Source organism: Globicephala melas, chromosome 9 (assembly GCF_963455315.2).
Source record: "Globicephala melas chromosome 9, mGloMel1.2, whole genome shotgun sequence".
NCBI classification, from domain to species: Eukaryota; Metazoa; Chordata; class Mammalia; order Artiodactyla; family Delphinidae; genus Globicephala; species Globicephala melas.
The window spans coordinates 40,682,455-40,703,138 of NC_083322.1; the positions used below are offsets into that span (position 1 = coordinate 40,682,455).

A 20,684-nucleotide genomic window follows, 5' to 3' on the forward strand; every position below is an offset into this window, starting at 1 on the left:
GGATTTTAGCTCTCAAAGGAAAACTACCCCCGCTTCAGACAAATAGCGGCCTACTGCTTCAGGAATGACTAAACCTTAGCAAAATCCGGTGATGGTATCTTGAGTAGACTTTTATGATAAGCACCCTTTGTTGCTGTTTCTTGCCCTTAGAGGAGTTATTTTTTCTGTTTGTGAAAGAATTTTTTCATTGACCCCATGAAAGACTGATTTGTGAACATGAAATTTTTTTAAAAATATTGACTGATTGATTGATTTGGTTGTACCGGGTCTTAGTTGCAGCAGGCGGGCTCACATTTTAAACTCTTGTTTTCTCACTTTTATGAATTTGGATACAGTTCTCCAATCCCTCTGGAAATGATGATGGAAGGAATTGAATTTGTAGAAAAAGTCCAACTACACGATGCATTTTCACTGGATATGGGGCAGTTAGATAAAAGCATCCCTCCACTCATTCATTGAATAAATAAATCATGGGGTTAGAAGTTAAATAGTAAATAATAGAAAAAGGAAAAGACTAAGAGGAGCTGACAAGGTAAAAATAAAAAAAATAAAAAGACCTATTTTCAGGCAAAATGATGAAAGATTGTTGCCTGCCATTCTGTCCTCTTTATATTTACTGGTCATATTTGCTAGAATTCTTTATTTGACATTATCTTCACTGCTCCATAAGTTTTTGGACGGGCACAGGGTCAAAGATGAAATGCTATACCTTTTCCCTGAAAATCACTTATTTAGCTCAAGTCGAAGTTTAAATGTGCATTGAATAGACCTCATCCCTGGGGCTGAGCAGTTACTGTTACTGATCTGCTTATAGGTAGTATGTTGTAGGCTGCTGAATTCAGAGGTAATTTGTTACATAGCAATAGATAACTGGCCAATGTTGTGTTTGGGGTTGGTCGGAGTGGGGGAGTTCGTTGGTCTTCCTTGTATATAATATGATGGATTTAGCTTTGTGGTTTTACCTATGGCATAGCCAATGCTTAAACTCTGTTTCCCTACCCCTCTTCTGCTGGCTCCCTCTTACTAACCTTACAGGACTTACACTGGATAACATTTCTTTCAAGATTCCTTCCCCAAATCTCCACCTGTGGAATAGGGATCTTTTCTATTACCCTGGACTTCTTAGGAATACCACTAACAGCTAACTTTTATTGAGCACTTACAATTCTAAACTTTAGGCACAGATTAGCTTTTCTAATCCTCTCAGCCACCCAATGATATAGGTGCTGTTATTTGTCCATTCTATCGATAAGAAACTGAGTGAGACACAGAGGAGTTAAAGAAAGTCTTCCAGGTTACTCAGCTGGGAAGTGTTTATTTCCTGTGCCCCTCTAGACTGTGAGCTCCACGAATAAGGCACAGTGGCCAACAGAATGCCGGTCTGACACTTGCTGTGTTTCTTAATCTCCTTCTCTCTCTCTCTCTCTGAATGTAATGAATCATAGGGCCACAGGGACCTCAACAGCAGACTCGTCTCGCTGCACATGAGTTGCTAAAGTTTACAAATCTAACTCAGAGTTACATTATGTTCTTAAAGTTGTCTATATCAAAGCATTAGCTGAGTGAACAGTGCTGCCTGCTCTAGTTAAGCCTGAGATTACAGAGGCAGAAACCCAATGATTTGTTCTCTCCTTGTTCTCCCAGAACTTCATCTGCCAGGCCCCGCTGGAAGCTAAACCTCCAGAGCAGCAGAGTGCACTGTTCTCTGTGGCTGCCTTTCCCCAGCATGTGTCAGGCCAGAACAGGCCCTGGAACGTGAGTGGGGTGTGTGAGTAGGTGTCTGTGTAGGGTCCACGTATCATTTCAGTACTTATCCCCAGAACACTCATTCTGCATTCTTTATAAATTATGCATGGCTTCCATAAAAGAGAAACACAGAGGAGGAAAAGCTGGAGACAACTCTAGAGATATCTATAGGCTTCTGAACTTCTTACCCGAAGCAGTGTCTGAGAGACCGTCCCCTCAGCAGGCAATCAGGAAGCCTCATTTTCAAAAACTAGCAAACCCAGCTTAGCCAATGTTGTGATTCCAGGAGATCTGGCAGCTTAAGGGAAAAGCAAGGACCAGGTACAACAGGGCTATCAAAAGCTGAGCTTATGAGGACCCCTGCCTGTTCCAAGCCTCTCCTTTCTTAGTTCCACCAGAACCTGGGTTCAAATCCCAGCACCACTGTTTACCAGCTCTGTGACTTTGGCAAGTTATCCAAATTCCCTCTAAGTTCCCTTCTCAGTAGTTTTTCTGGGCCCTGCTGCCCAATGTAAGGGATTCTTCCACCAACAGAAAATACAGAAATCCTCCGTGGACCAGAATGAGTGATGGGAGGCGCCGTCTTAAAAGGGCCTTTTTCAGTATCTCAGTTGGGTTGAGGCAGGGTCATTTAATTTACTGCTGTTTGTATGAGACCTGGGTACTTGTTCTTTTTTTTTTTTTAATTTATTTTAATTCATTTATTTTTGGCTGCGTTGGGTCTTCGTTGCTGCATACAGGCTTTCTCTAGTTGCGGCAAGTGGGGTCTACTCTTCGTTGCAGTGCACGGCCTTCTCATTGTGGTGGTTTCTCGTGTTGCGGAGCACTGGCTCTAGACGCGCGGGCTCAGTAGTTGTGGCACGTGGGATCAGTAGTTGTGGCTCGTGGGCTCTAGAGCACAGGCTCAATAGTTGCTGCACACGGGCTTAGTTGCTCTGTGGCATGTGGGATCTTCCCAGACCAGGGCTCGAACCCGTGTCCCCTGCATGGACAGGCAGATTCTTAACCACTGTGCCACCAGGGAAGCCGTAGACCTGTGTACTTGTTCTTTTTTAAGAGGTAATATCCAGCATCTGATACACAGTGGTTGCTCAAAAAGTGCTTACACAAAAAATGGTATATACTTGCCAATTATGACATAAAACATTTTTATGTCATTGATAAAATCAGAAGAAAACTTGAAGCAATGCAGTAGTTGATTTAATACTCATTGAGTTTCTGATGCTCTTTACAAGCCTGGAAAATTTTTCTTGGTAAATATAAAGTCTTTCCACATATGCACATTTAAGGTACATTTAAGATGAGTTTCCTGAGAACATAAATGCTTAAGAGGAATAAGCAGGAGTTCATGAGGGAGATCTTAATTTGCATATTTCCTGCCTTAAATGCCTGAAGTATCTTGAGTATAATGTTGCTTAAATAAGGCTTTTAGTGTTTAATGTGATAGGACTTAAACATTCTCTTTTTGCTAAGGTCTATAAAACTTTGGCTGTTACCTCTCGTTTTTAGCTACCAAATTTCCTAAGGCAGAACAAATAGGTAGAGGCTTCCATTTGTCTGCTCAAGTCTTTTCTATTATCTGTCAATAAACTTTATTCTTCTTAAAACCTGGGACGATCCACTTGGAAAGGGAGAGACTAGGTGATCCATCCTAAACATGATGCTTTACATAGTGTAGGCCTTCTGCTTGTCAACCTGCTTCTCTCACTGTCTTTTGATCCTCCCAACAGTCTTATTGAAGTGGATAGGATATAATGAGAGACGTCAGAGCTGGAACGCTGGTAAAGCTACATTTTCCTTGATTTTGCACAGTTAGTAGTAGTAAAACCTTGCCGTAACACCATAAGTGAAGTCGAAAATATTTAACCAGGAAAACACAAATTTGCGTTATTTCAAGGTTAATCAAATAACCAGGATACACCTATGCAGTTTACCTTCCTGGGCCTTCTAGGGCTCAAACTATGGAATGCAAACCCACCCTGATCCCAGCTATAATTCAGCACCTGGTCGGGATGATTCCACAGATGGTGGGGGCTTCTTGAAGAGCAAAGGGTCCAGGATTCTCCCAGGTAGTTGAGACCATTTCTTCAGGTTGATCCAGAAAGATTGAGCTGGGAGAATGCTGGGGACATGGAGACCCCATTTCTCAAGACAGGGTGGCTGGCCATTTCCTCACTGGTCCTACCCCTTTCTCAACATCTTTTTATCCCCCACCAGGGAGATAAAATTTGTTTACCCGCCCCTGATTGAGAATGGGGGCTGTGTGAAGTATGGAACCTGTTTCCAGAGTGTCATATCCAAACCATGAAGTTTTGCTGTATTTGTAGAGCCAGACATAGAAGTCAGATCTCCTAATTCCTAGAGCAGAGCCCTTTCCCCACTTTGCTGGCACACTCCAGAACTACCATCCCCGCCATTATTATTCCAGGCTGCACACCTCCCTATGTGAGCAGAGTTCTTGCCTAACAACTTCTTCTGAAAGAGAGAGCAGACCCACCCAGAATCAGAAGCCCAGTTCCAAACCCAGTTTCCCAAATCTGGGCTTGTCATTGTGCGGATGACTGAGAAAAATGTGAGAGGGTGGTGTGGGGGAGTGTTGTATCGTTCTTTTAAGTTTTAACATGTTTTTACAGGTTGCTAACTTACTTAACACAGCGCATAAATTCTGCCTGCATCTCACAAACCACTTGCCTGCTCACTATCTCGACTTACCACAGCTTATGATTTTCATCTATTCTATGTGTTTTTCTTGTCTTCTCTAGCAGAATTGAACATATAAGCACACATTATAAGCAGAAAGGCCTACAGAAAAAAATAAGAGAAAACATTTGAGTTATAGTGCCAGGAGGAACAAAAACTAAAAGAGAGTTCCTGCTCAAAACTCCACCACGGTGGGCTTCCCTGGTGGCGCAGTGGTTGGGAGTCCGCCTGCCGATGCAGGGGACACGGGTTCGTGCCCCGGTCTGGGAGGATCCCACATGCCGCAGAGCGGCTGGGCCCATGAGCCATGGCCGCTGGGCCTGCGCTTCCGGAGCCTGTGCTCCGCAGTGGGAGAGGCCACAACAGTGAGGGGCCCGTGTGCCGCAAAAAAAAAAAAAAAAAAAAAAAAACTCCACCACGGTAATGTGGTGGGTGCTTCTTGCTAAGGGGGAACAAAGTGTCAGTCACTGGAATTGCACGGTGCTCCGAGACTTATTGGAAGCCACCTTTCCATGAGTTTGTTTCTGCTCCTTTGACGGGGATAAATCATAACGAATACAGATGTATCCCAAGAAGCCGTCCTTCCCAACCACCTCCCATCCACTTCCAGCCCCTACTGTGCTGGAAATCACACTTGGGATAAGAATAAGGCTGGGGACCTTGGGATTGACATGTGCAAGGGGGAGGTGATTGAGGAAAGGGGAGTGAAGGAAGCTCACAGAGCCATGGAAAAGAGTGCAAGGCACCATGGGATAACCAGTGCATGTGGAACGTATTTGTTATATGACTTACTTTGAGAAGTCAGCATAATAGAAGGGTTTATATCTTGGACCCCTGAATCATAAGAACTATAAGCAAATTGTCCAATTCAGGCCACGTCCTCATTTTCTAGGGTTACCACAGCAAAGTACCACAAACTGGGTGACTTAAAACCAAGGAAATTTACTCTCATAGTTTTGGAAGTTGGAAGTTGGAATTTGGAGATCAAGATGTCAGCAGGATGGTTCCTCCTGAGGGATCTGAGAGAGAATCTGTTCCATGCCTCTTTCCTAGCTTCTCTTCTTCCTCTTCTTATAAGAACCCCTAATCATATTGGACTAGGAACCCTTCCTACTCCAACCTCATCTTCACTTAACTAATTACATCTGCAATGACCCAATTACAAATAAAGTCACATTCTGAGACGTTGATGGTTAGGCCTTTAACCCAACTTTTGTGGGAACACATCCAACTAGTAGCAGTCCAAAACTGAGAAATACAAATTTTATTTTATTTCTTTTGAGTACTCATTCTCTATAGGATAGTAGGGACTATCACACACTCTGAAGTAGGAAGAATGAGTAGATTCCATTATATATTATATACATATAAATAATACAAAGTGTTAACAGTGGTTATCTCATAATAGTTATCTCTTAAGGAGAGGTGATGGGGGACTTTCATTTCCACATTGTATATTACTATGATGTTTGAATTTTTATAAGAAGCATGTACTACTTTGCAATCAGAAAAAACAATAAAGATACACTTTTGAATGGTTAAGGAGAGAGAAATGTGGCTTTTCCTTCCCTCACAGCCTCCATATTCAGAGTCTCTCTAGGAGACAAGGCAAGGATGATCATGGGTGAGAAAGTGAGCAGGAGGCAGGACCATAGGCCACTTGAAAAGTCCTATTCAGTGCTACAATTGCTTTGATGTGATTTGTCTTAGGTATTATCTGTCATTTCTTTTCCATTTTAAAATAAGATTGAAGGTGGACTCAAGACTTTCATGTTCATCCAAAGGGGGCATGTGTTTTCAAGGTTGGGAAACACAGAGAACATGGAGGAGATGACATTATTTCCTGAAATAAACTGCTTCCTGCAACCAGGCACTGAGTTTTCCTGTCAGCCAAGGCAAAAAGGGATCATTGGCTTTCTGAGATTTTATCCAAACTGGGATTCCCAGGTAAAATTCAGGACACCCACTTAAATTTGAATTTAGATACACAACAAATAATTTTTTAAGTATAAGTATGTTCCAAATATTGCCCAGGACATACTAATACTAAAAATTATCCCGTTTAATTTCAATTCAACTTTTTGCATATTCCTGTTTTAAAATTGTGGTAAAATACACATAACATGAAATTTGCCATCTTACCTTTTTTTTTTTTGCGGTACGCGGGCCTCTCACTGTTGTGGCCTCTCCCGTTGCGGAGCACAGGCTCCGGACGCGCAGGCTCAGCGGCCATGGTTCACGGGCCCAGCTGCTCCGCGGCATGTGGGATCTTCCCAGACCAGGGCACAAACCCGTGTCCCCTGCATCCGCAGGTGGACTGTCAACCACTGCACCACCAGGGAAGCCCCATCTTACCATTTTTAAACGTACTGTTCAGTAGTGTTAAGTATATTCATACTGTTATACAACCAACATCCAGAACTTTTCATCTTGCAAATCTGAAACTCTATACCCATTAAATAGCAACTCCCCGTTTCGTCTCCCCCCAGTCCCCGTCAACTACCATTCTACTTAATGTCTCTGTGAATTTGACTACTCTTGATAGCTCATACAAATAGAATCATGCAGTATTTGTCTTTTTGTGACTGGCTTCTTTCACTTAGCATAATTTCCTCAAGGTTCATCCATGTTGTAGCATGTGTCAGAATTTCCATCTTTTTTAAGACTGAGTAGTATTCTGCTGAAAGTATGTACCACATCTTGTTCATAGGAACTCAAATTTAACTGAGCATCTGTATTTTTACTTGCTAAATCTGGCAACCCTATTCTGAACACATTAATCTAGATAAGCCTTTTCTAGGAATTAGACCAGAGGGGAGGAGGAACAATCAGGAGACACAGCTGGCAACATTTTTCTTCTGTGATTTTGCACAAGTCATAGAATGTGGTTCAAAGGAATTCTAATTTTGTCAACACTCTATGTCAGGAGTTCTTGAACAGGAGTCTATGCAAGAGTTGCAGGAGTTCTGTGAACCCCTTGAAGTCATAGGCCATGTTGAGTATATGTGCATCTTCATGAAGAAAGGAACCATAATTAGATTTTTCAAAGGTGTCTGAGGACCCTCCACCCACCCAAGGAGATCAGGAGGCACCATCCTAATGACTGAAGGCATAGCTTTGAACTCAAGGAAGGCATATTTGCTGGAGGCTTGGGTATTATTACTTTCCAGACAGTCAATTTTCTGATTATCTAGCCTTAGAAATGGAGAAAATCTCAGAAATTAAAGAGTGGAACGTTTATCTGTCTCTCAGAAGAGGGATGAATAAGAGCTGCCATGCGTTCTACATTTTTCCCAGGAGCTGAATGGAAGCAAGTTCATGAATAATGCTGATCCTTGTGAATTTTCTGATGATGGTTAACCTTAAGAGGTATAAGCTTTAAATGCAAAGGCCCTTAAAGAAAGAGATTAAGAAAGAGAGTGAGAGAGAGGCAGACAGACCACAATGCCTGAGCAATAGATAATCTTACTCCTTATAGAAAACAAGTGATCATTTTGATAATTTCTACTTTATTTTTCCTTTAGAAATCCTTCTTCAATTTACCAACAGCTCTTACCAATGAACTCGACTGGCCCCAACTCTCTGGCACTACTGGATTTCTGGACTCCACTAGCGGGTATGTGTGTTTGCACACCTTCAAACATTTCAATATGTCTATGTAAGGAAACAACAGGAGATGAGATTTGTCCCCAAGACGTTGAAATGAGAATTATTAGAAATTGCTTCTGGAACATGAGTGACAAACAACAAACCCACCACTGACATAGAGTCTACCGTGTGGTGGGGCTTATGCAAATTAGACTTTACCCCTGCTGGCAAGGAGGCGGTGTTCCTGCTCAGGGGCTCTAGAGTTGACCTCCGATGAAAAATTCTCAAGCACAACACTGAATTTTTCTGCCTCAAGAGACAAAGAAGTTTACTTGCTTATTTACTCTCATATATTAACATTTTAAAAGGCAGCAGGCAGTTCTATTTTTAGTTTTTTAAGGAAACTCCATACTGTTCTCCACAGTGGCTGTATCAATTTACATTCCCACCAACAGTGCATGAGGGTTCCCTTTTCTCCACACCCTCTCCATTTATTGTTTGTAGATTTTTTGATGATGGCCATTCTGGTGTGAGATGATATCGCATTGTAGTGTTGATTTGCATTTCTCTAATGATTAATGATGTTGAGCATTCTTTCATGTGTTTGTTGGCAATCTTCTTTGGAGAAATGTCTATTTAGGTCTTCTGCCCATTTTTGGATTGGGTTGTTTGTTTTTTTGATATTGAGCTGCATGAGCTGTTTAAAAAAAAAAAGGCAACAGGCAAGTCTCAATGGCTTAGAATCATCCTGGTTTTAATGCTCTGGAGTTGAAAGTAGAGAAGATGCATGGCGAGTCTGAGTGAACACAAACCCAGCGTGCTGTGTGGGATTGGGTGTTTTCTTGGGGCCTGGGTACAGCCATTTAGAGTTTGAGCACCCCATTTTTTAATTTAATAGACGACCTCGCATATCCTGAATAACTTATTCTTATCTTTACTCACTCATTTTAAAAATACTTATTAAATACTTACTACCTAATAAGGCACAGATGCCGTAGCTATTTCAAAGATAAATAAGGCTCATCCTGCCTCTGCAGTCAACTATAATCAAGGAGGGCAGATGAGAGAAATGTGCAAACATTGTTAATATGGGTTAAATGTGCCAAAAGACAACTGTCAACACAGAGCTACAGGGGTCAATAATGAAAGAAGAATTCATGGAAATGGTCAACAGCCACCTCCTTTTGGGGTGTTTGGCAAGGGGCTCAAACCTGAAAGGATTTAGGAGATGGGGACAATGAAAAAGGTAGAGAAAAGCTAGAAAAGATAACCAAACTTCAGGAAATGGCACTCATATTTATATAGAAATCATAATTTCCCTTATATTCGTGAGTATAAGGGAAAGTAAAAGAAATGTGTCTTCAAGTTTAGGTGTAGATTTTCACATTTAATCATGTAAAGAAAATTAGGTCAGTCCTTGCCATTAAGTGTAACAATACTTACAGTATGATTAATAGAGATAATAGGAAGTAACCTTCATAGGCATTCCCTACATACCAAGCACTGTACTGAGTGTTATTTAGAGGTTTTCTCATTTCATCTCTTTGTGAGGTGGGTGGTATTATTTTCTGCATTTCAAAGTTGAGGAATCTAAGGGCTAAGTTGATAGGCTAAGAAACTTGACCAAGGCCACAGGTGAATAAGAAGTGGTAGGATCCGCGGTCATGGAACCTTGTGAATAATGGAACCAGAGAATAATTTGGTGAACCAAGGCACTCCTAGGTCACAACTTCCAACTTTTATGTGCTGTTTTTGTTCTACCTGTGGGAACGTGACCCCCTTTAGCCATTGTCCCTGTGTTTGAGAGTGTAGCTCTAGGATGAGGAAATGACCAAGAACCAAAAATGCCCTCCCCACGTGAAGAGGTGGCATGCATTGTTTCAGACGTTGATCATGTGCCCATTGTCCCTTCCTAGGGCCCCCATACTCCCAGTGGTCTGAGGCCCCTGACAAAGACCAAAGGTGGTCTTTGTCACCTGGAACACGTCCAGAGATAGCCTGCCTAAAGCAGCATTGAGGACAACAGTCTTGTTTATCTCCCCACTGTCAACATCAAAATTGAGAAAATATTATTTAAGTACCCTCCACGCAATCCAGCTATCTATGTATAAAAGTACTTGGAAATTTCTCTAAATCCAGGCCTTTATGACAAACAAAAAGAATAAGTTATGACTGAGAAATGGACACAGTTTACCATACTTTTAATGGAAGCTTAAATTTACATATGAACCCCACCTTTTGACCTAAAGCCTCATGAAGTTGCCATTGAAGAAATACTAGTCTGATGTTTAAAATTAATTGTTAAATAGTTTAAACCTTCACTGGAGACACTCAAAGAATGAAAGGGGAATCCATTCCCGTGTGCAGCTAAAATGATGAAAACTTGTTTCCTCATCTTTTTCCACTTACAGCTCATACCCACCAATAGTTGCCCCACATGTCCTAAATGTAATTTTCCTAAAACCTCTACCCAAACTTAGCGCCTGCTCCCAAGCAGACTCTGTTCAGTTGTTTTCAGTTTTTGTTGGGCGGTGGGAGCGGGAGCCAGTGTCCCTCTTTCTTTTCTGCCTCTATTCTGTCCTCAGACCAGGGGGTTCCTCCGTTATCAATGTGAAATCCTGCTAGCTCGCCAATCCTATTGCAGTTGCCAGCCATCATCCTATGAGAGCCCAGCAGGCAGATAGATCTTCCTTAGGAGAGAGGCAGCGGAGGAAAAGGGAGAGGAAAAGTTGTAAGTCATCAGACACAAATGGTTTATAATTCTTATGAAGGCTATGCAGAGGAAAAGTTGTAAGTCATCAGACACAAATGATTTATAATTCTTATGAGGGCTATGCAGAGGAAAAGTTGTAAGTCATCAGACACAAATGGTTTATAATTCTTATGAGGGCTATGCAGAGAGATTCTGACCACATGGCATGAAGGAGGGAACCGTCTAGGTGCAGCTTATGTGAAAATCGTCTCTATCGTGAGCTAGTCTGTGCTGACATAACACCTTCTTGTATTAGGCTCTGTACTGCTATTTACAAAACAGTCTGCTCATGCAACTTGCTCAGTGTTGACTCTAAGCATTATCCTTACCAGCTGTATTTCTAAGGAGATGCGCACCTCAGCTGGTTGGCCACCTGCCCTGCAGGGGTTTTTTCTCTATGCTTTTGTGGCCCAAGTTTTCTAGTTATCTCTCTCTTAGTGCTCTTTTGCCACCTGTTTCTGTGTACTGTGCCTGTGTTCTCTGCCGTTTAGCTGGAATGGAGAAGAATATATTTAACTCCCTTTGATAAAAAAGGAAATTATCTGTCTGGAATCAGAGTTGCAATGGATCCCCCATTAAGCAAAAACACAGCAGCATGACAGTCCCTGTGTGTCACCATCCGGTATGTCCCTTGTAGCAGTAGCTCCTATTAAACTCTCATATACTCTCATGTAAATTATACCTGCAGGTAACCTGTGCTAGTCCAGTCTTCTTAAAAGAACGAAGAGTTATCAAGTGTGTAACAATTACTAAAGAGAGATCGGCATAGGATGGGGGTCCTCTTCTGGTGGAGTCAGGAGAATAAATAGAACACTGACCTAGAGGCAGTGTTTGTGAGAGATGTGGCAGCTGCCATAGGCATTTTGAGCAAATGTCCTTTTAAGTCCAAATGCTTATCAACATGGGGTAGAATTTATGGATTTCTCTATTCAACTGGATCTCTAGAAAGTGCCTCCTATTATCTGTGATCAGCCTCATGCTTTGTGTATTAACAATGTTCTTTGGAAATGTACCTTTGAAAGCAAAAGTTTGGAAGAGAAGATGGTTGCTTTCCTTTCTTCTTCCATTATGCCCTCCACCCCCTCAAAATTTAGTATCTCCTGTATGAGATGAATATAACTCTAATTGAAATTACATGCATGTATTAAAAGACAAACATAACCGCTTAGTTTTACAAATCTTTACAACCTTCAGTTGAGTCAACATTAATGAAATCTGTTCTCTTGACTCTCAGGCTTCAGAAAATTCAAAAAGTTATATCCCTTAAAACCATGTGTTTTCTGAAAGAAATTGAGTAGTTCAAAGGCGAAAGCAAAAAGCCCTCTGTGAGGTTGGCAGCTTGGGGGCTGGGACCCTGACAATAGGGAGAACTCTAACAGTAAGTGAGAAGAAAAAAGTATTTTTTAAAGATTAAAAATAGTTATTTGTGTTCAGATCACTTTCAAAAGCAATTAATGTAACAGGAAAATCCTATTTAGGTTAAAGAAGCCAAGGCCCAGTAACCCATGTAGAAGGATAAAAAACAATACCAAAATTTCAGGAAGGAAGAACTTCTTGCTTAAAAGCAATACATAAATAGATAAGGGAGATTAAGAGGTACAGACTTCCAGCTGCAAAATAAATGAGTCTCAGGAATGAAGTGTACAGTGTGGGAAATATAGTCAATAACTATGTAATATCTTTGTATGGCGATAGATGGTAACTAGACTTATCATGGTGATCATTTTGAAATGCATAAAAATATCGAATCACTATGTTGTGTATCAGGAAGCAACAGAGTGTTATAGGTCAATTATACTTCAAAAACAAACAAACAAACTCATAGAAAAAGATCAGATTTGTGGTTACCAGAGGGGAGGGGGAGGGGGAATTGGATGAAGACAATCAAAAGGTACAAAGGTACAAACTTACAGTTATAAGAGAAATGAGTACTAGGGATGTAATGTATGAAATGATAAAATAATTAACACTACTACACATTATATATGACAATTGTTAAGAGAATAAACCCTAAGAATTCTCATCACAAGGAAAATAACTTTTTATGCTGTATCTATAAGAGATGATGGCTGTTCATTGAACTTATTATGATAATCATTTCATGATGGATGTAAGTCAAATCAATATGCAGTACACCTTAAACTTATATGGTGATGTGTGTCAGCTATATCTCAATGAAACTGGAAGAACAAAATGCAACATCTAAAATTCCAGAGCACTGTGAGTCCGTGTGGTAGAGTAGGAAGAAGTTTGTGTCTACAGGTGAAAGGGTTCTGGTTCTGTGTGGCTGTTAGGTGGAACATTTAGCATCCCTGGACTTCATTTATATGATGAAGTGGAGTTGCACCTGCCGATCTCTGACGTTCTCTCTGACATTCAGGTTTGGTTGTTGTAGGGCAACATGATGTTCAGGTCCACATCCTACTTTATGCTGCTGCTTGATTTAGAAGCATTAGGGAAAACTGCTGGAGAGAGATGCTCCTGCTTCTCTCCACCAAATATGCTTTCTCCGACCCTTAACTAGCCGTGCCTTGAGAAAAGATATGACTAAGTTTATGAGTCAGAGCCTGAAATGTTCTAGGAACCATGTTTCTCTAGGGCCAGGGATACTGTGCAATAGAAGTCAAGTTCATACATAGTAAGCCCTGCATTAGGTGTTTGACCAGCTTATTAGTTAAAGCGGTTCTCCATTATAATCCTTTATGCATACTATTTCTTCCAAGCGACCCCCAGAGAGGGAAACAGGTGACTCCAAATCCTTAACAGAAATAACCACCTGAACCCAACGCCTCTAACCTGAGAATTTATGATTATCCAAATCCCCTTCTGAAAGTGAGGCCAGGAGTTGGTCCAGACAGTGGAGTTCTGCCTGCCGGGGCTAAATGATAGAGAAGTTCTTCAAAGCTGGGAGTAAGAGCAGGGCAACAGACACAACTTAAAAAAAATAAAGTAAGCCTGCAGTTAGCCTTAAAAAGTCACAAAAGCCAAAAGAACCAAAAACAATGACCAAAGTTACCATATCAAGCTAGAGAGTTAAGAGTGAGACCAGTGGGTCAACATAAGTGGGTGCAAACTACATGGAATTTTCTAGGGTAACTTTCTCCCTCCGCTTCTGACTTAAATTTGCTATTTGGGGCCAGAAACAGAGCAAATGCTTAGAAAGAAATAGACAAAGCCATTGTTATAAGTGGCACAGTAATGCTATTCAAGGACATTTAAACACACATCTTTGATGAGAGGTGTCCTAGAATCTGAGTGTTAAAGGTTATCTATTCTCTCCAACCCAATAGACATTATATGAGAGAACAGTTTTGAAAAGCAGTGTATAACTCCAAACCAAGTCACTTGGGGCATTAAAAACATAAAATTGGAGAGAAGGGATTTGCAGCTAACATTTGCCAACCTAATTTCCTGTTTAAAAAAAAAAAAGACATGTAAGTACGAAGCACTAATAGGCTTAATAACCTTATTAAAACCATTATTCAAAATTTACATGCGATATAATTGCAAGTGATTAGCCATCTTATAATTATACTTTGCAAAACAAATAATTAGCCAAAGAGTTGGTCACTTTGAGGTTGGGTGAGGCTGATTGGAGTGAGAGATAGTCTACATCAGTGATTCTCCAAATGTGGTCCATGGACCCCTGGGGTGGGTCTCTAAGACGTTTTCAGGGGGTCCACAGGATAAATCTATTTCACAACAATGCTAAAACAGTAGTTGCCTTTTGCACTGTGTAGCCCTTTGAACTGATGGTGAAAAAGCAATGGTGTGTAAAAAACTGCTGACATCTGAGCATGAATCAAAGCAGTGGCACCAAACTATATTAGTGGAGTCACTGTGGTCTTCACCTCCACACTTCCTGGATTAAAGAATAGGGGGGATCTTCCCTTGAAAATGTCACCTATAAGGTAAGAAAAAAAATATTAATTTTATTAAAGTAAGTACATGATTTTTAATGATTTCATCTGATGAAACGGGAAGTATGCATAGGGCACTTCTGCTGCATAACAAAATATGATAGTTATTCTAAGGAAAAGCACTTGTGTGAGAGAGTTGAGAACTGAATTAGTCAGTTTTTCATGGAACACCTTTCTTACTGAAAAAGACTGGAAAACAAGTTATAGTTATTTAGACTTGGATATATGGCAGGTATTGTATCTAAAATGAATGCAATGAGCTTGTCACTTCAGGGAAAACAACTGACAGTATTGATTACCAATCATAAAATTTGAGCTTTCAGAGAAAATTTAGAATTTTTGAAAAGTTGTGTCTTCTACTATAAACTTGACAGCTTCCTAATACTCCAAGTCCTTTCTAATGAGATACGTGGTGCTTGCAACAAGTATGATTTTTCAATATTGTATCATAAGATGCATCAACATTTGGAATATCTGCATAACTCAGTAAACCAATATTTTCTAAATGACAAGTTTGTGATACATGAAATCATGCCTGGGTGAAAGATCCATTCAAAGTACAAGCTAGACCAATGCACTTGAATGCAACATCATGCAAAAAGTCCATTTCAGATTCCATATTGCAACTAATCACCCTTTAAGAAACAACTGCTTGCTGAGTTTTGGTGTAGAATCAAAGAAGGCTATCAGTTGTTATCTAAAAAGGATATTAAAATGTTATTCACTTTCAACCTAAATGTATACTTAAGACAGGATTTTCTTCATATAATTCCATTAAAAGAACATATCACAACAGACAATGCAGAAGCTGATGTGAGAACCTAGCTGTCTTCTATTGACGTTAAGTCAGACATTGAAGAGATTTGCAAAATGGTAAAATGATGCTTTTCTTCTCAGTAATTGGGGGAAGGGTTGGAAAAATTTTTTTTTCAGAAAACAAATATTTCATTTATGTTAACATGTAATGGGCTTATTATTATTATTTTAAATGATTAATAATTAAATGATCTTTCAAATTTCTAAGTTTTAAGTTCCAGTATATAAATATTGGCAGCTATAACTCACATAAACAAAAGCTCTCTGGTTTCTTCAATAATTTTAAAAACATAAAGTGGTCCTGAGAGAAAAAAATTGAGAATTTCTGTTACAGGGAGTGAGTGTAGAAAAGAGATGTGGCTGAGGAGAGTGGTTGGGGGATGTCAACACGTAGAGGTTAGGGAAGAGAAGGAACGGCCCTCAAAGGGGAAACAAAACTAGAAGCATTTAGTGTCCTGGAGGCCAAGTGAAGAAAGTGTTTCCAAAGGAGAAGTGCCCATCAGCCAGATGGTGCCTGAGGAAGAGGAAGATGAGAACTGAGAAGGACCACTGGGTGTCCAGGCAGTGATCAAGGGGACACTTTGACCAGAAACGTTTCAGTGGGGCGGAGATGGAAGTCTGATTGGAGAGAATAGGTTCAGGAGGTAATGAAGTAAATGCAGGTGAGCATACACAACTCATAGAGTTTTACTATCAAAGGGAGCAGAGAAGTGAGGTGATAGCCGATGGGGAATAAAAGATGAGGGAGACATTTTTAGATGAGAAATCCTGCAGCATGCTTGTGGAGTTAGGAAGAGCCAAAAGAGGGAGAAAGGCGGACAAAGGAAGGAACAGGTCTTAGACAAGGCAAGAAGGAATGGAATGCAGGCACAGGAAGGCTGCCTGGGGCAGGAAGGACCACCTGGAGACCCCAACTGCTAGCCCAGGACTCTTCCTGCTGTGTACTGACAAATCTCTCCACTGCGGTGATGTCCCCTTTGACCCTACTTAGTTTTTGGGGGTTCTTTTTTTTGACCCTACTGAGTTTTTAATTTTATTTTTTAATTTATTCAAATCATGAATACATTTTTATTTTACAAAAAATACTGAGCTATATAATGTAAAAAGCCAAAGCCCTCTCCCAATTTCATTCCCTTTCTCAGAAGAAAGTCCTGTTATCAATTTAGTGTGGTTTCTTACAGACCCTTTCTATGTATTTGTACATAAAGAAATAAATGCTTTGTTGGGGTTTTCCCGTAAATGACATCATACTATGCATAACATACTATAAATTAATGCTTTAACAATACTTCTTGAAACACTTTCCATTCTTGTGCAGAATGGTATTTCATAGTATGGTTGTTTTATTCTCCTACTGATGGACAGTCAACTTAATTCCAAGTTCTCATTAATTCCAATAATGCTGTAATGAACATTCTATGGTTCTCTTTATGACTACATGTAAGGATGTCTTTAGAAAAAAATTACTGGATCAGAATGTATACATTTTTAATTTTTTATAATCCTTCCAAAATGGCTACACCAATTTACAGTCCCACAAATATTGTATAAGAATACTTGTTTCGGGCTTCCCTGGTGGCGCAGTGGTTGAGAGTCCGCCTGCCGATGCAGGGGACACGGGTTCGTGCCCCGGTCCGGGAGGATCCCACATGCCGCGGAGCGGCTGGGCCCGTGAGCCATGGCCGCTGAGCCTGCGCATCCGGAGCCTGTGCTCCGCAACGGGAGAGGCCACAGCAGTGAGAGGCCCGCGTACCGCAAAAAAAAAAAAAAAAAGAATACTTGTTTCCCCACACCTTTGTCAATACCGGCTATTGACAAATATCTTCTTAATTTTTTTCTGATCTAACAAAAAATATTTTATTGCTCTTCTAATATGTAACCTCTTGATTACTAGTGAGTTTGAGCATTTTTCATAGGTATTGAACCTCAGCTTTGTCTTATCTAGTTACCCCCGTTCATGCTTCAACAACCACCAGTCAGGGGTCAGTTCCTTTTGACGGCCTCTCCATACTAACCCCCATCTGACTATACGATTCTCTCCTGAGCTCCTATTTTGCCCCTTCAATACCAATGTCGTCTCACTTGTCATAACTGTTTACTCACTGTCTCCCCACTCCACCCACCCCATACCAGACTCTGAGCATCTCGAGTGCCAGAATTCAGCTTGACTTCGCTCTGGGGCCCTAGCCCCTGGCACAGAGTGTGGCACCATAGCAGGTACTCAATAAAAGAATCACTAAGTTTATAATGGCATCACTTTATATTTGCAGAGTGTGGTATGATCTACAAACATCCTTCCCTTGCATTTACTCAGATTGCCTAAATCAAATCAGATTTGCAGGAATTAACATTTCAGGGAAAACACCAGGAACATGGGAGGAGGAGTATAAACAGCATGAATTTGATCACCAGCTGCATAACGGGACGCATATAAAAATAAATCAGTGTAACTTAAGCCCTTGGACTTCTAAGTGGGTTCGATAATAAATGTTCTACAAGAAATTAGCAAAATTCATCATAATATTAAAGTAAATACACAGTCAACAAATTGGAGAAAATAAGTTTAAAGTAAAATTACCAATTCAGTAGTCAGGTAGAAAGAATAAAACAAAGGAGAGATCTGCTATTTGGTCAATAATAGATAAATTAAGCATTGATGTGATTTTTTTGTCCAGAATGATATAATTTTACAGCAGTCTAGATTGATCAAAGTAAATGTACAACCTCCAAATTTTTCTAGTAGAATTCTTGTAACCAACTGAACTTGAGATTTTAGGCCATCTCATAAAGCTCAAATATAGATCACAGAGATAGTTCATCAGTATTCTACAAAAACTGTTTCTGTGAAACGCTAGTTCCACAAGATGTTAAAAGGTATTATGCACACTTTTTAAAAAGATTCCTAGGTCAAATAAGTTTTGGAAATGCTGGTTTAAATAAAGGGAAACAGGTTTATTCAGTGTAAGGCTTATCAGAGCCTTCAATAAGCCCCAAAAGTTTTGTATATAGCTCCAAGGTATAATATGAAACATTTCTTAAACTAATCTGACCACAGAACCATGTAGAATGTGTGTGTCGTTTATGAGAAAAATATGTCTCAAGAAACTAGTGTTGCACAGAGCATGCTTTGAGAAATAGTGTTGAGATTACTAAAACGATCTTCTTCTATGCCACAAATGATCTTTTCAGATTTATAAGCATCCACAGGCTTAAATCCCTCCGTTTTATCACAGTTTAAAGTTTTCCCTGATACAGTGGCCTAGAATCAAATCTGAGGCTGGCAAAAGCCAGGATGGAGAGAGTTATAATGCCACAAGCTCAGAGAAGGGCAGAGGAAGGAATCTTAGTGGAAAGTTAACAGGTAAGAAGCCTTGTGTGAGTATAGCAGCTTATGAATTATTGAACACGATGCCCCTGAAGTCTATTTCCCTCTACTATTTTGCTGCTCCAAATTCAAAAATCTATCATGCTGTCTTGCTAATCTTTTCATGTCTGAACTCCTGGGACCTCCTCTGCAGTCATCCTCACCCTGCAAGCCCCCCTGCATAATTAGCCCATTGCCAGGCTCTTTGAATACACAACGAGTCATATTCTGCATGTTTATCTCTCTCTGAGGCTGAAATCTTGGTTCTCCTGTGATGCAGTGAATTAGGGGCTACACAGGGCTCTGGGATGTGGCTAGTATCAAAGAGCTAGAAGGAATTTTAAAAGTTCTTTAATCCATCTCCCTGGCCCCACGCTGGCCTGATCTCCATCCACATCGGAAAGCAAATTATCCACCCTTGTCTTAAAACTTCCTAGCAGTAGAGGTCCCTGAATAAAGCCTGTCTAGTCTCTAAATTATCCAACTTTATCCCAATCCACTCCCCTGTCCTAACCGTTCACATCAAATGTTACCATTTCTCTCTCACTCACCTTCCAAGCCCCAGTCTTTTTTGTGTGACTTATTCCCATTCAGCTTCACAGGGTCTCAGAATTTATACCCAAACTAGCTGTGCTGCTAAAAAGAGTCAGAAATAGACTCAGAAACAGGACCTGATACATCACTGCTGCTTGAATAATATTTCACTCGGTTTATCCCAAAAACCCTCTGATATGCTAAGCCCTTTGGGAAACTGTTTTGTTGCCTCTCTCCAAGTGGGTTCTGCTTGGAATCAACATAGGAAGTGATAATTTTTTCAATTTTAAAACAACCCTTTTAATTTGTCTGCATTATTCTTGAGTCTTGTTCTTAATTTTACTCTTTCTTTTGTTTTGTTTTTCTTTCAGCCATAGCGAAATGAGGTGGGGGGGGGTCATTAGAAGGCTCTCAGAGAAAGTGAGTTTGTGTTACCTGAGCCCATGTTGGGGAAAGCAACTAGTAGACATTCTGAGATTTATCTGTTTTGAATTTTGGTATTAGAAATCAAAATATGACTAGTGTGTCCTCAGTGGAAGGGCTATACTTCCCAGGCCCTACAACAGATGGAGCTGATAAAACTGGGAATTTAACATGGTGAACCTCCAAGCCTACTCTCAATGCTGAGGGCACCCCTACCTTAGACACTGGGGAATGTGTGAGGAAGAGAACTTTCAAACACTCCTTCTCTGCACCCCTCAAACTACAGAACTGAAGCTATTACCTCTTCTACTAACCCGTTGGACTGGGTTTTGATGCACAACAGAGGAAAAAGAGAAATAAAGATCATACAGGAGGGCTTCCCTGGTGGCATAGTGGTTGAGAGTCCGCCTGCCGATGCAGGGGACGCGGGTACGTGCCCCGGTCCGGGAACATCCCACATGCCGCAGAGCGGCTGGGCCCATGAGCCATGGCCGCTGAGCCTGCGCGTCCGGAGCCTGTGCTCTGCAACAGGAGAGGCCACAGCAGTGAGAGCCCCGCGTACCGCAAAAAAAAAAATAAATAAAAAATAAAAAAAAAAAGATCATACAGAAAACTGGAGTCCAAGTAGGGAGAGGGGAGTGAGAAGAGGGGAATTTGAAACCAGAATGGTGATCACCGTTAACCTTACTATGCACGGTATCCTCAGTTTAGCCTATTAATTCAAGTTTCACTGACCCTGTATGTAAATAACTTTCTATTAAGCAATCTCCTCCATTTACAGGCATCTCAAATATTGTATTACAAGCTTCTCAACATATTGTACTGATCCCTCTATCTTCTC

General features: G+C 40.6%; 1 protein-coding gene across 6 annotated transcripts in view; it reads left to right on the plus strand.

The window, feature by feature from the left end:
* AOAH (acyloxyacyl hydrolase) overlaps nucleotides 1-20,684 on the plus strand; it is a 251,607-nt gene that overhangs the window by 170,939 nt on the left and 59,984 nt on the right. For 5 of the 6 annotated variants that reach the window (XM_060305408.2, XM_060305407.1, XM_030857562.2 and 2 more), the window contains 2 exons: nucleotides 1,645-1,755; nucleotides 7,971-8,062. In XM_060305408.2, the coding sequence (XP_060161391.1) occupies nucleotides 1,645-1,755; nucleotides 7,971-8,062 (203 nt within the window). The remainder of the gene's footprint in view (nucleotides 1-1,644; nucleotides 1,756-7,970; nucleotides 8,063-20,684) is intronic. The other variant, XM_060305409.1, reaches the window with a different exon arrangement.